The 13,641-nt window shown below is 40.7% G+C and overlaps 1 protein-coding gene across 12 annotated transcripts in view; it reads left to right on the plus strand.

Moving 5' to 3' along the window:
* Window positions 1-10,865, plus strand: part of erc1 (ELKS/RAB6-interacting/CAST family member 1) — a 233,005-nt gene extending 222,140 nt beyond the window's left edge. For all 12 annotated transcript variants that reach the window (XM_062981131.1, XM_062981132.1, XM_062981140.1 and 9 more), the window contains one exon: window positions 4,285-10,865. In XM_062981131.1, coding sequence (XP_062837201.1) covers window positions 4,285-4,422 — 138 coding nt within the window. In that variant the 3' untranslated portion in view covers window positions 4,423-10,865. The remainder of the gene's footprint in view (window positions 1-4,284) is intronic.
* The last annotated feature ends 2,776 nt before the right edge of the window (window positions 10,866-13,641 follow it).

Below are 13,641 nucleotides of genomic sequence, written 5' to 3' on the forward strand. Positions count from 1 at the left end.
CTCTTTATCTGGATCGCTATGGAAGAACTGGAGGATTTTATTTCCATTTTTTAAATAACAGTTTTTCAGTTTTACATTGAAACTCTCAATTGATTCTCACAGTGGTATACCTAGACCAGTGTATCTCAAGCTGTCTGTCTAGAGGGGTTTTGTTGTTGTTGTTGTTGTTGTTTTTTTGGGGGGGGGGGTTGTTTTGTTTTTTTGTTGTTGTTTTTTGCAGTGATACTGTGCAGATTGGCTGCAATTATTTTTTCCTTTCGTGGATATTTGCCAGGGACCAGCAGCTGATGACTTATGGGCCTCCATTAGTCTGTGGTAGCTGTCGGGCCTCTTTTTGAGGACCTCTAGCCTATTTAGGTAATTGGTTCCATTGTCAGACTGTCAAGAAGTTTTTGCCAATGTTAAGGTAGCATAAAATATGCCTGCTCTCTCTTGTGACAGCCTTACGGTATGTAAAGGGTACAATTTTATCACCATTCAGTCTTCTCTTCACTGAGGTGAACATGCCTAGCTCTACCTTATCTGTTTTGTTCACCATACCTCTTATCTTTTTTGCCCTTCTCTAAACCTGCTCCAATGTGTCTATATCCTTTTTAAAATGAAACTTCCAGAATTGAATATAGTACTGTTAAGCCTGACAAATACTGAATATACGATAGTGGAACTATTACTCTAACTTGGAAACTGCTTCTGTTAATGCAGGCTAAAATAGTATTTGCCTTCTTTGCTGCAACTTTGCACTGTCACATATGTTAAATTTATGATCAACAATAATCCCAAGGTCCTTTTCACATCTACTACTGCTGAGCCAAGTATCCTGATTCTATTTCTGTGCATTTAGGGTTTTTTTTACCTAAATATAATTTCGCATTTATCTCAGTTGAATTTACTTTCTTTTTTTTAAAGATTTCTGCCTCATTTTCTAGTTTATCTGATTTAAAACTAACCTAGTTAGGATTAGATTAAGATAAATAGTTAAGGCTAGTAAAAATCTGAGCAGTAGTGAGCAAATGATAAGACAAAGCTTTGTTCATGTAAAGCTAACCATAGTTTAGTTTACATATAGAGAAGAGAACATATGAACTACTCTCCATTGTTAATTCTCCAAAATTACTTCCACAAATGTATAGTGACCTGACTATAAGAGACATATAATTTGAGAAAAAATTGTTTGAATTACCTAAAGTAGGATTTTGTATTAATTTGTTTGGTGGGATTTCATACTCCTGTGAGGCAAGACTACGCTGATGGTATCGATGCTGGTGATAGCAATTCTGTTGACCATGTCAGGCAGGCTTTTGCTGAAGAGCCACAGTAAATGTGCCAAATAGCTCTGGATAGCAGCAGGAGTAAGAGACTCCACTAGTGGAGGAGCTCTCAGACACAGTGGCATTGGCACCATAGCAAAGTGTTCAGAAACTTCAGCTGGTCCAAGAGCTATAGCCTGTTTGCTAACTGGGACTGGCTACAGGGAGTGAACAACCCCCTTGTTGCAGCATCTGCTGGCTGCCAGCTTGTTTCCGGGCACAGTTCAAAGTGCTGGTTTTAAAGCCGTAGATGGCTCAGGTCCAGTCTATTTGCCAACTTATATCTGGGGAGCACATTGCATATACAGTCATAGTCCCATAACCAAACATAGCAACAACAATAGTAGCTAATACAGTACATATATTTTTCTATATGAATATCAATATATAGTGCTTAAAAATTAGAATCATTAATGCAACTGCTGTGCATCAAGGTGGGCCAGGCTGTGGCGCAGCTGGCTAATAACCAGCTGCAATAAATCACTACTGGCCGAGAGGTCATGAGTTCGAAGCCCGGGTCAGGTTAAGCCTCCAACCATTAAATAGCCCAGCTTGCTGTTTACCTAAGCAGCTCGAAAGACAGTTGCATCTGTTAAGTAGGAAATTTAGGTACGCTTTATGTGGAAGGCTAATTTAACTAATTTACAACACCATAAAACTGCTAGCTGCACGCGGAAAGGAATGAGGAAGTACAACACTCGGTGTCACTTGTGGACGGTGAAGCAACAGCTCCCCCTGTGGCCGGAATCGAGCATACCCTCAGGAAGCTGGAAATGTTAAAGTGCCTCTGTGTGTGTCTATACTGTATGTTGTTTGTCTGATGGCATTGAATGTTTGCCACAGATATGTGCATTGTAATCCGCCCTGAGTCCCCCTCGGGGTGAGAAGGGTGGAATATAAATACTGCAAATAAATAAATAAATAAATAAATAGGGTGCTTCATAGCTCTGTTTTTCACCTTTGGAAAAGCTCTATTCAAAAATATATACAAGAATATCTGGATGTATTTGTCTGTATCCTGCTAGGGAGTGTTGCTTGAAAAGATTCCACAGATATTCTTTATATGTAAGGGAAACCACATGTGGTTTGGCTCGCTTGTTTCCATTTATTAGCATCTGTGGTTTGCATGAAATTATATCTGGTTGAATTGTCTTGTATGCGCATCATACAAACATTTAGAAGTTAAACCATTTTTAATTAATCAACAGAAGCATTATCTTTTTCTTAAAATGAAGTAAAAGTAGTGTGTTCTCTTTCATAGTAATGAAAAATCTAAAGCACAGATTTCACTCATGTAGATATTTTCTGGAATGGCAATACTTGATCAGATTAATGCTGAAAAAGTAAAATAATTTTGAGTTTCCCTAACTTTAATACTATTCTTAAGTTAATTACAGCAACTTAGATGAAGTGTGGCGTGTACATATATGGAACTCATTTGGAAATTAAGGTGAACAAGCAGAGATCCTCAGAAAAACCATAATAGTACAAATACTAAATTTTATTCTGTGTTCTGGGATGGGCAAAGTGTAATGTGCATGTGGAAGAGGAAGCATCCGTCAAAAGGTGGTAAAACCAGGGTGAAGTGTTTTGGATGTAAACTGAACACACTGAAGATGGGTGCTTAACGCTTTGCAAGGAATTGAAGAGAATGGAGAACTGAGTTGGCATTTCCCTTTCCCGATGTTAGACAGCTTTAACACCTTAGCTTTTTTCTATCTATCTATAGATATAATCTAACATACATACTTTGTTCATTTATTTCTGTTGGAGCAGGGGTTTCTTTGGCAGGAATAGGTTTTGTTAAAGATTTGAAGAACATTACTCAAATGAAAGGAGAAATGCCATGGGGCTATGTCATTTGACTACTTGTCATGTATACTTTAAGTTCATAATAGGCAACTTGAGTGTTAGAAATTAAAAGAAAGGACATTGTGCATACAAAATATCCTGAACAAACCTACCCTATTTCCCCAAAAATTAGACATTCCTTGAAAATAAGACCTAGTAGAGGTTTTGCTGAATTGCTAAATATAAGGCCTCCCCTGAAAGTAAGACCTAGCAAAGTTTTTGTTTGGTGGTATGCCCGCCAAACACAACACCAGAACATGCAGGATCGGTAAATGTACGTACCATAGATTGTGGTACATGGAAATAATGGTAGTAACAAGAAATTCTTGATAGGATTCAGTTTTTCTGGTTATGCTGGTTTGTGATGACAACTTCTATACAGTATATAATAAATGCTCATTTTTTCTGTTCTACAATAAATGTGAATTCTCCTTCATGGAAAAATAAGACATCCCCTGAAAATAAGACCTAGCACATACTTGGGAGCAAAAATTAATACAGTAGAATTCCAGTTATCTGACATAAAGGGGCAGGCCCAATGTCGGATAACCAAAACTGATGAATAATAGGGAGGCCCTATTATCCAAGCCGGGGGCTTGGCGAGGAGGGAAGTGACTTTTGCCCATCATTCATGGAGGAGCATGGAGGAGCCCCTCCAGGGGGTACAGAGGAGAAGGCCAAACTAGAGAGGCACCCTTTGTGCAACTTTTAAAACTGAGACCGCAGGAAGGCGCTTTGAGGGAGGGAGGCAGGCTCTGAAGGAAGTTTTAATGAAAGATTTCTTCTCCCCATGCCTTGCTTGCTCACCTTTGAGGAGCTCGAAGGCTCCCACCAGCTGCTGTGAGGCGGCGGACGGCAGAGTGGGCTCCATGCAGAAGAGGACATGGAGCTGCAAGGAGGCCCGGGAGGAAGCCGCTGTCCTCGCCGCTACGCTTATGGCTGCCTCTGCCTCCCCCTCCACACTGCCTCCTCCTTCGCATCTTCCTGGGGCAGCCGGAGGAAGAGGGAGAGAAAAGTTCTCCTCCTTCTCCTTCTTCTCTTGAGTTCCTTCGTCTCTGGGCTGAATTCTATATGAGTTTTTTCATACACCAATATGTGCTGATGTAATTCTTTTGTTTTCTCACAGCTTCAAGAGGAGCTAGAAAAAGGCGAGCGGGACAGCGCAGAACTCCAGGAATTTGCCAATGCCATTCTACAGCAGATAGCTGATCACTGCCCTGACATCCTGGAGCAAGTTGTCAATGCACTTGAGGAGTCCTCATGACCTAAATCTGTGCTATCTCCCTGACAGCAGCATGCCCTGGGGCAAGCCCAATCAACCCAAGGAACTGGGATTGGAGATGAAAGTCAGGGGAGAGAAGAAGAAACTTTTGGTGCACCTTTTTATATAAAGAAGCAAATGAACCTAAACTGGTATCTCACCTTTTCCAGTCTATAAATACTGAATTATGCCTGCATTCATATTCCCACTGCCTATCTTTTGGAATATGCCTCTGAATTACCTTTCCTTTTGGCTTTGGGATATGTCTGCTTAGAAGTCTGAGTCCAAGAAGCATAGAAATGGCAATATATTGGAGACAACTTGTTCTAGTGATTCTTAAAGTGGTAGGAGCACTTGTCTTCATTTTATTTTCCAATTAATAAATAAATCTGCATTTGTTTATAGAGGAAGCTGAATGTGGTCATGAAAGCGAACCAAAGTGAAAAACACTTTTTCTAGCTCAGAATTAGCAGTCTGTGTCTGCACAGCGGTTTAACCCTGAAAGTGGACATTGTTACAAAGAGGTGAGGGATATACCTTTTTCTCATTAACAGATATCAGTTGAGGGAGAATTGAAAACATTTTAATATGTTCTCTTTTATTCTGCCTATTGTGCACATCATGCTTGTTTACCAAATGAATTGATGAAATGAGGATGGCTTTAGCAGGTTTTCTTGATTCTGAGAGATCTCAACATACTTTATCTATATATCTCTGACTCTTATTTGAACAGTGCTCAGTTCATGCTTAGCTTCTCTGTTTTTAGTTCTTAGAGAATTACTCCATAAGCTATACCAGAATCAAAATATTTGTCTTGCCTGTTGCTGTACTTTTACTTATCATCTGCCAGGAAAGTGTGAAGCCAAAATAGATTCTCTAGACAACATTTTGGTGACATATCCAAATGCACAGAATAAATAGGAATCGGAATAATCAGTTGTTTTGCACAAATTGTGAAACTATCATTTTGTTTTAGGCAATATTAATATACATGGTATAATTCTTCAGGCATTTACTAGATATCATTTTATATCTGAGACATTATCGCACTTCCTTGGAGGAAGTCTTGTTTATTTTTTCAGATTTCAGGGCTAATAGGAATCTTTAGAACAGATAACAGAAATGGAAATTAGGATTCCATATTTACTGCACTAAGAAAAAAGACCACTGGTCCTTAATTTCCTTTTCTAATTGGTTTGTCACTGAAGTGACTATTCTAATCACCGTGTTTCATTTTTACAAGTCAAACAATTTGGTAGTTTTTTGCACATTAAGTGCTTTGCATTTGAATGTCCCCATTTCTTATCCCTAAATTTAATGTTATCAGGCAGGCTTCCTTTTAAGACTCTTTATTCCATTTTTCAGATACTACAATATATCCTTCATCACGTGTCACTTAGACCAGTGAATTTCATGCCAACTGATGCAGGCTACTACTAATTTTTAATCTCTGTGTACAAGTTACATTTTTCTTCATTACCTGGAAAATCTAGAGACCATCACTGGATCACAACTTTGAGTAGCACTTACAAAGGCAATATGGAAGGACTATTTTCTACTACAAACCTTCTCTCTTTCCTCATTTCCTCCTTCAAATCCACAAGTTGTGATATCACCGATTTCTAAAAAGCAAGGAAGGAGTCCCAGTAAAACAAGATTAAACTTCATTAATATCTTTTAAATAGCATATGCCCTTGAGACCAAAAAGAAAAGTCAGTAGTACATCCTGTGCCACAAGCTTAGTTTCTCTCTTCTGTTAGTGCCTGCTTGGCTGAAGGGGAGGTGCCTTGGAGATAGGAGATAAAACATAAATCATCTTAGTTCTGCATGGTGAACATTGTTTTTCTATGGGCTTCTTCCTCAAAGGCTCACATTGCCATCTTAGTTTGCACCTTCATAACTGGAAATCTAGAATGGTGGTTTTAGAGCAGATGGTAATAGCAGCCTCTTCATCAAGGAGGGAGACTTGATTGTTCTCAAGGTTGAAATTGCCTTTACCGGAAGGCATGCAGACAATGACTGTACATAGCACTGAGCCATGCCTCATACCAGAGCCGCACCTTTGGCCCTATTGTTTGAGTCAGCACATTTTGATTGGAGCTGCTGTTTTGAAATTTCCCTTCTAGCTTTTTCTCCTTCATCCCTAATTACTCACTGTAGGAATGTAATGCTGCCTGTAAAACCCTCTCAACCTTCAGAGCTAACATCTTCCCACCATCACCACTCCCTGGCTATCCTATTAAGTTATATGGTCGAGTCTTCAGTTGCCCTTGTTCCCTGCTGTAAAACAATCCACTCTCTCTGTGGGAGAAGCTGTGGAATTTTTCTTATCTGTGGTTGAAATAACTGCTGCTTGTAAACCTCTTACTGAGATGTCCCTTGATAGAGGGGTTTGTTTTGTTTTGTTTGGGCCTGAGCTTGACTGAAAGAGGAGGGGAGCTATTCAGAGATAGTCTCTTGCAGTTGCTGTGTCACCCTCTGTGCTTCACCACCTATCAGTTACAGTTCTCCATGAGAGTATTTCTGGAGCCTTTTCAGCCAGCTGACACCATGTGGCTATGCTCCTTCAAAAACTGGATCTCTGATAGCAGAGGGATGACATTCCCAGTACATAGTGTACAGGGCCCACATTGTGATAAAACCCATGCTTTATATTCTACTCCACTCACACCTTGTTCTCCAAGGGAGGAGTGGCCTTTTTTTAGTAGAGCCCATTCCCAAGCTGCCCATTTACTCTTTATTATCTGCCAGAACATCTACTGTTCTATCCCTAACACAAATCTGGAATGTGTCTCAGTTTTTCTCTTTCCCTCACCACACACTTTTCTGTCCAGTTTCATGGGCTCACAGCCCTGCCATACTTAGGGCTGAGCTCATGGAACTAGACGGAAAAGCCCTAAGTAAATATGTTTAAAACAAGCAACTGCACAAAGCAAGATTTTATTTCGGAACAGTGATCTGGCTTTATCATCAGCATACCATTGCAGACAAAGTTCTTCACCTTGTTTGGATAGAGATCCTATCAAACTTCATTTCTAGGAATTGTGGAGATTTAAATGCAAAGTATTTATTGCTGGGCATGGCTTATTTTGTTGCCTTTAACATTAGATTTCAGTGTGACAAATACAGCTTTAGACTAGTTACATTGCAAGAGAGATTGCTGGAACAATTTATCTGCTTTAACTTCCTTGTTCTTTAGATCAATTTTTCAAAAATAGCGTCTTATCCGTAAATTCAAAATGTTCAGTTGTTATGAACACCAGTCATGTTAGAGTTTTGTTTGCTGAATTATAATAAGGCTTGGCTGTATTAAGGAATGCCTCATTTACTATTTCAAGTCATTAAAAAGCGAAATTGTAATGCCGTAGAAGGTACTTATAAACTTCATGGACTTTTAATACAAGAATCACGGGGGAATTTTTCTTTATTTGATCCAGTTTTTAAAATCTTCTAGAGAAATAGAAATTGTTTATTGATGTTCTAGCTAAGGTTCCTAATTTGGTGACTTAATATTCACCAGGAATCCATATACTCATTCTAATCCTGTCAAATCCAGTTATGAAAAATACTTCATTGTTGTGTGCCTTCAAGTTGTTTCCGGCTTCTGGAGACCCTAAGGTGGACCATGGGGTTTTCTTGACCAGATTTTTTCAGAGGAGGTTTTCTTAGGCTGAGAGAATGTGACTTGCCCAGGGTCACCCTGTGGGTTTCTTTGGCCAAGTAAGGATCCCAACCCTGGTCTCCAGAGTCATGATCCAATACTCAAACCACTACTTCTACTAAAGTCATTAAATGTGAACCTCAGAATTGACACAAGCAGTCCATGTTCAAGAAAAACGTTAGTAAAGAGGCATGTTCATATGTGCATTGGGTCTTTCATAGTGGCTGCTTTTGGCCACTGTTTTCCTTGAAAAATCAATTCACATTGGCTGTAAATTCCAAACATCTACCACAACTAAAGTGAAAATTGTGGTGACAAAACACTACATGCCATCAGATATTCTGTATAAAATGGAAAGACTCACAAAAGAGTTCATGTAAGAAGATTGCCAAGTGAATTTTGCGAAATCTCATATTATAAGCGGGTCTTAGCCATCTGATTGTTCTCTGTCCATTCTAAGATTCAAGGAATATTCTGTTTGGATCAGGAAAAGGGGAGTTAATGGAATACTGTTATCCACCTGTCTCATATTCCTAATTTGTTAGCTTCATATGAGTTTTCAGAGTGGCCTTAATGAAAAACAAAAATGGGGTATATTTCTGTCCCAGTTGTTGAAATTAGAAGGTGCCACTTCGGAGAACCAAGCAGTAATAGAAATGGAAAGCAGGAACAGTGGATTTAATGACACTAATTCAGTGATAATGCTATAGCTAGATAAGTAGGTAGGTCAAACATTGGGTGGTTTGGGATGATCAGGATTAACAAGAGAGATTCTTCTTTTGCCAATCACTAAATCTTGTCAGTGCAGCAGGTGCTGTTTTTTTATAAAACAAATATTTTTAACTTTTTTCCATTACTGGTCATAGAGGGAATTGCTATCCTTCTGAACAAAATGGCTGTCTCTAGTTGACTTTTTTTAAAAAGAGAGAATAAAAGCATTTCCAAACTTTTTAGTGTCAAAAAGTATAAACATAAAAATACTGATTTTTTTCCAGTGTGTGTGGAGAGTGCTGTAACCCTGTCATCATTGGTATTTCCCTTTGACTTTTTCAGGGTTTGGTTTTTTAATTTTATTTTTCAGCTTTGTTATTTGCTTGTCAATTATTGTCTGTGTGGTCCTCAGACTGGGACAGTTACCGACAATGTGTGTCTGTTGTCTGATTTTAAATAAAAAAAGATAGACGTAGAAATGAAAAAGTTGTGCTTAAAATATATTAAACTAAATGTATTGTCCAAAGGAATTCAAAATATGAAAATGCAAAGTTCTGGACTCCTCTTCTCAGTTTTATAAGGAAATTGACTTTTTAGGCTCAAATACCTTTCAGTTGCCTTGACAGGCCAAGAAGACCAAACCAATGTAGCCTTCTTAACAAATACTGACTTTGTTCTTCTCCCAGTAGTATGATACATGGATTACATTTAGAAAGGGCCAAACATATCAGCTAGACATCAGTAACATCGGCTGTTTTCTGTGAGTGTCCCTTGCATCCCATACCACTTATTTAAATAGAAGAAAATTATTAAGGCATATTTACACACACTTTAATTCCTGTTTTGTACACCTAAACTATTAGTTATTCCTAAACATACCTTCTCTTACCTCTTGCTTACCTGAATTGCCATTCTGTATGTGCCCAGTCCTGAAAAAGGCAGACATAATCTTACAAGAATGGGTTTAACATTATTTTCTGTACTTTTGGAATAGAAGACTTTGGCTACTTATTCAGGTTTTGGCTTACATAAATCTGCACATCCTAAATACATTTGTGAGTCATGTGTTAAATTAATACACTTTAAACTACGTACTCACAAAATAATCATGGTTAAATTTAAGAATACTATAAAATGATTTCAAATTGATGTATGCTACCACAAATCTCTTTGATTCGCTATCAAATGTTCTACCTGGAATCAATGCTGAAAGCCTTGGAACTGTTAGCTTGTGGTCTCAACCTTGCAATATTCATCTTTATGCAAAATCTTTAGCCAAATACCATTGAAATTGCTTTTAACTTTTTTTTCTCCATAGACTCATGGCTGAAGTGAAGTCAGGATACTCATCTGGTAAACTCAGGCTTTGGCTTAGTGTTGTTTTCATTGGACACTTCCCAAAAAAAGAGAGAGCACAAGCTTTGTTCCTATCAACACATCCCTTACATATCTTTGATGAATATATCCTAAGACTTTTAGGGCTTACCAAAGGTTCACATCTTCTTTTGATTCTCTGCAAATAAAGGGATAATACCCGCTTTCTATCCTAGACCTACCCTCAGACAGACATAACATGGGTTCATTTCTCCTTGCCAAAGCAGTATTGTTACTTTGCCTAGATTCACTTCATGTTAAAATTAACACTTGAGATTTTGCTTAATTGAATTATTAATTAAGGCAACCTGGTAAACATTTGTGAATTGTCTTCTTATACACACACACACACACACACACACACTACAGATGGGGAATCTTTTGCTAGTTGAAAAGTGATGTGTTGCACTTTAATAGAGGAGGAGACAAGCTTTGCATATATAGTCTGACATACTTTGAGTTCTTTCTGGAAGGAGCAGCAGCGAGAGGTTATAGATGTCTGTAATGCAACTGCGCACGCTGCCTTCGACTTGTATGTGTTTTATTGATGGAGTCATGTTACTGACAGGATAATGAATTGCAATGAAATTGTGTTATATATTCAACTTTGCCTTGATAATATAAACACTTTTGTTCAATTTTTTTCTTTTTTATTCACAAACTAAGTTCTTCAGGAAATTATAAAATTATTTAAAAATTGTTTTGTCTGTGCTTTTTTTTTAAAAAAAATCTGCCTTTTGATCTTTATTTTGCATTGTTTTCTCCAGAAAGATCCTAAAGATTCATGTTTCAGGATTGTCCACATGAGATTCATTATCCTCTTACCACACCCATATGAAGAGGATACATAGCTTCCAAAGAACTGCTGAGTTTTGATGGAAACATTTAAGGAAGGTATTTGGGGAACAGCTATCCAAAAACTGCCTTTCATAGTAGTCTGACAGCTGACACATGGTATGGGTTTGAAAATCTACTAGAACTCACAATGGGCCATCCCCTTTTTTGGCAGCAGATGGAACTCATTGATTTTTCTTTGTGTACTCTGTGAATGCACACTAATGGAGAAGGCTGCGCCTGCGAAGGCTCCAACGGAAACTCTTCCAAGCTAAAAGTTTTAATTTTGGCAGTAACCCTCTCCCCGCAGGGCATATAAGGCAGCCCTGGGCATCCGCTCCCCAGTTCCTTTTTTTTCCGCCACAAAGCTCACTTCGGACTCTGTTTTCTGATGTCTACCACGCATTTCAAACGCTGCACCCAGTGTGCCACTCTGATTCCCGACTCTGACGGCCACGCCAAGTGTCTTCTTTGCCTTGGCGAGGCCCACATTGTCGGTACCTGCCACTTCTGCCTAGCTCTCACGGCCCAAGCAAGGAAGAATAGGGTGGCCAGACTTAGAGCGGCGTTCTATGAGAAATCGCTCGCGCCAGAACCTGCTGCTTCGACCTCGAGAGCAATGTTGACAGTGCCTGAAAAAGCGCCTTCTGTTTCCTCCAAAATCTCCAAGCCTTCTAAGACTGCAAAGCCTTCGAAGCCGGCCTGCACAGTGACTACAGCCACAGTGTCAACTCGGTCGAGTAGAGTGGGTCCTTCCTCGACCTCGAGTTCCTTGGCGTCGGTAACGTCGATTTGGTCCCACGTGGCTTCACCGCCGTTGACCTCGCCGATGAAGATCATTTTTAAGAGGGCCCAGGAGAAATCTCGATGCGCTCAATCCGACTCGGCGGCAGTTTGCCCAATCCCGCTGACCCCGGGTAAATCTATGAGAGCGCCCTCCAAACAACCTCCGGCGAAGAGGCGTATGGCCCAACGCTCTTCTGCTACTGCCTCCTCACGAAGAGATGTTCCTTCCTCCTCGGCTGCCTCGTCGAGAAGATCGTCTCCCATTCAACTGGCACAACAACCTTGAGCTACCTCTCGGTCCCCACCTCAGCAGTTGTCTGAAGGTTTGATCCAGGACTCACTCCACCACTCTACAGACAGTGGTCAGGGTGCCAGAACCAGAGCCTCCTTCGGGGCGTCGGCAACCTTGCCAACAGCTTTTTCCCCCCATCCATATCCAGAGCGGGGAAGACAAATGAACCGCTTAGCCCGAGCCTCCAAAGACCCTCGGCCATCTACTCCTACTGCTCTTGAGACTATGCCTCCTCCAGAGACTGTGCTTTCCTCTCCTCCTCGGTCCCTTCAAGGTGCCGAGGACGATGAGCTCGACATGGACCGCCCAGAGTCCATACTCTCATAGAATCATAGAATAGTAGAGTTGGAAGAGACCACATGGGCCATCTAGTCCAACCCCCTGCCAAGAAGCAGGAAATCGCATTCAAAGCACCCCCGACAGATGGCCATCCAGCCTCTGCTTAAAAGCCTCCAAGGAAGGAGCCTCCACCACGGCCCCGGGGAGAGAGTTCCACTGTCGAACAGCTCTCACAGTGAGGAAGTTCTTCCTGATGTTCAGGTGGAATCTCCTTTCCTGTAGTTTGAAGCCATTGTTCCGTGTCCTAGTCTGCAGGGCAGCAGAAAACAAGCTTGCTCCCTCCTCCCTATGACTTCCCTTCACGTATTTGTACATGGCTATCATGTCTCCTCTCAGCCTTCTCTTCTGCAGGCTAAACATGCCCAGCTCTTTAAGCCGCTCCTCATAGGGCTTGTTCTCCAGACCCTTAATCATTTTAGTCGCCCTCCTCTGGACGCTTTCCAGCTTGTCAACATCTCCCTTCAACTGTGGTGCCCAAAATTGGACACAGTATTCCAGGTGTGGTCTGACCAAGGCAGAATAGAGGGGGAGCATGACTTCCCTGGATCTAGACGCTATTCCCCTATTGATGCAGGCCAGAATCCCATTGGCTTTTTTAGCAGCCGCATCACATTGTTGGCTCATGTTTAACTTGTTGTCCACGAGGACTCCAAGGTCTTTTTCGCACACACTGCTGTCAAGCCAGGCGTCCCCCATTCTGTATCTTTGATTTCCATTTTTTCTGCCGAAGTGAAGGGTCTTGCATTTGTCCCTGTTGAACTTCATTTTGTTAGTTTTGGCCCATCTCTCTAGTCTGTCAAGATCGTTTTGAATTCTGCTCCTGTCTTCTGGAGTGTTAGCTATCCCTCCCAGTTTTGTGTCGTCTGCAAACTTGATGATCGTGCCTTCTAACCCTTCGTCTAAGTCGTTAATAAAGATGTTGAACAGAACCGGGCCCAGGACGGAGCCCTGCGGCACTCCACTTGTCACTTCTTTCCATGATGAAGACGACGCATTGGTGAGCACCCTTTGGGTTCGTTCGCTTAGCCAATTACAGATCCACCTAACCGTAGTTTTGTCTAGCCCACATTTTACTAGTTTGTTTGCCAGAAGGTCGTGGGGGACTTTGTCGAAGGCCTTACTGAAATCCAGGTACGCTACATCCACAGCATTCCCTGTATCGACCCAACTCGTAACTCTATCGAAAAAAGAGATCAGATTAGTCTGGCATGACTTGTTTTTGGTA

This window comes from Anolis carolinensis, chromosome 5 (genome assembly GCF_035594765.1).
Source record: "Anolis carolinensis isolate JA03-04 chromosome 5, rAnoCar3.1.pri, whole genome shotgun sequence".
Taxonomy (NCBI): domain Eukaryota; kingdom Metazoa; phylum Chordata; class Lepidosauria; order Squamata; family Dactyloidae; genus Anolis; species Anolis carolinensis.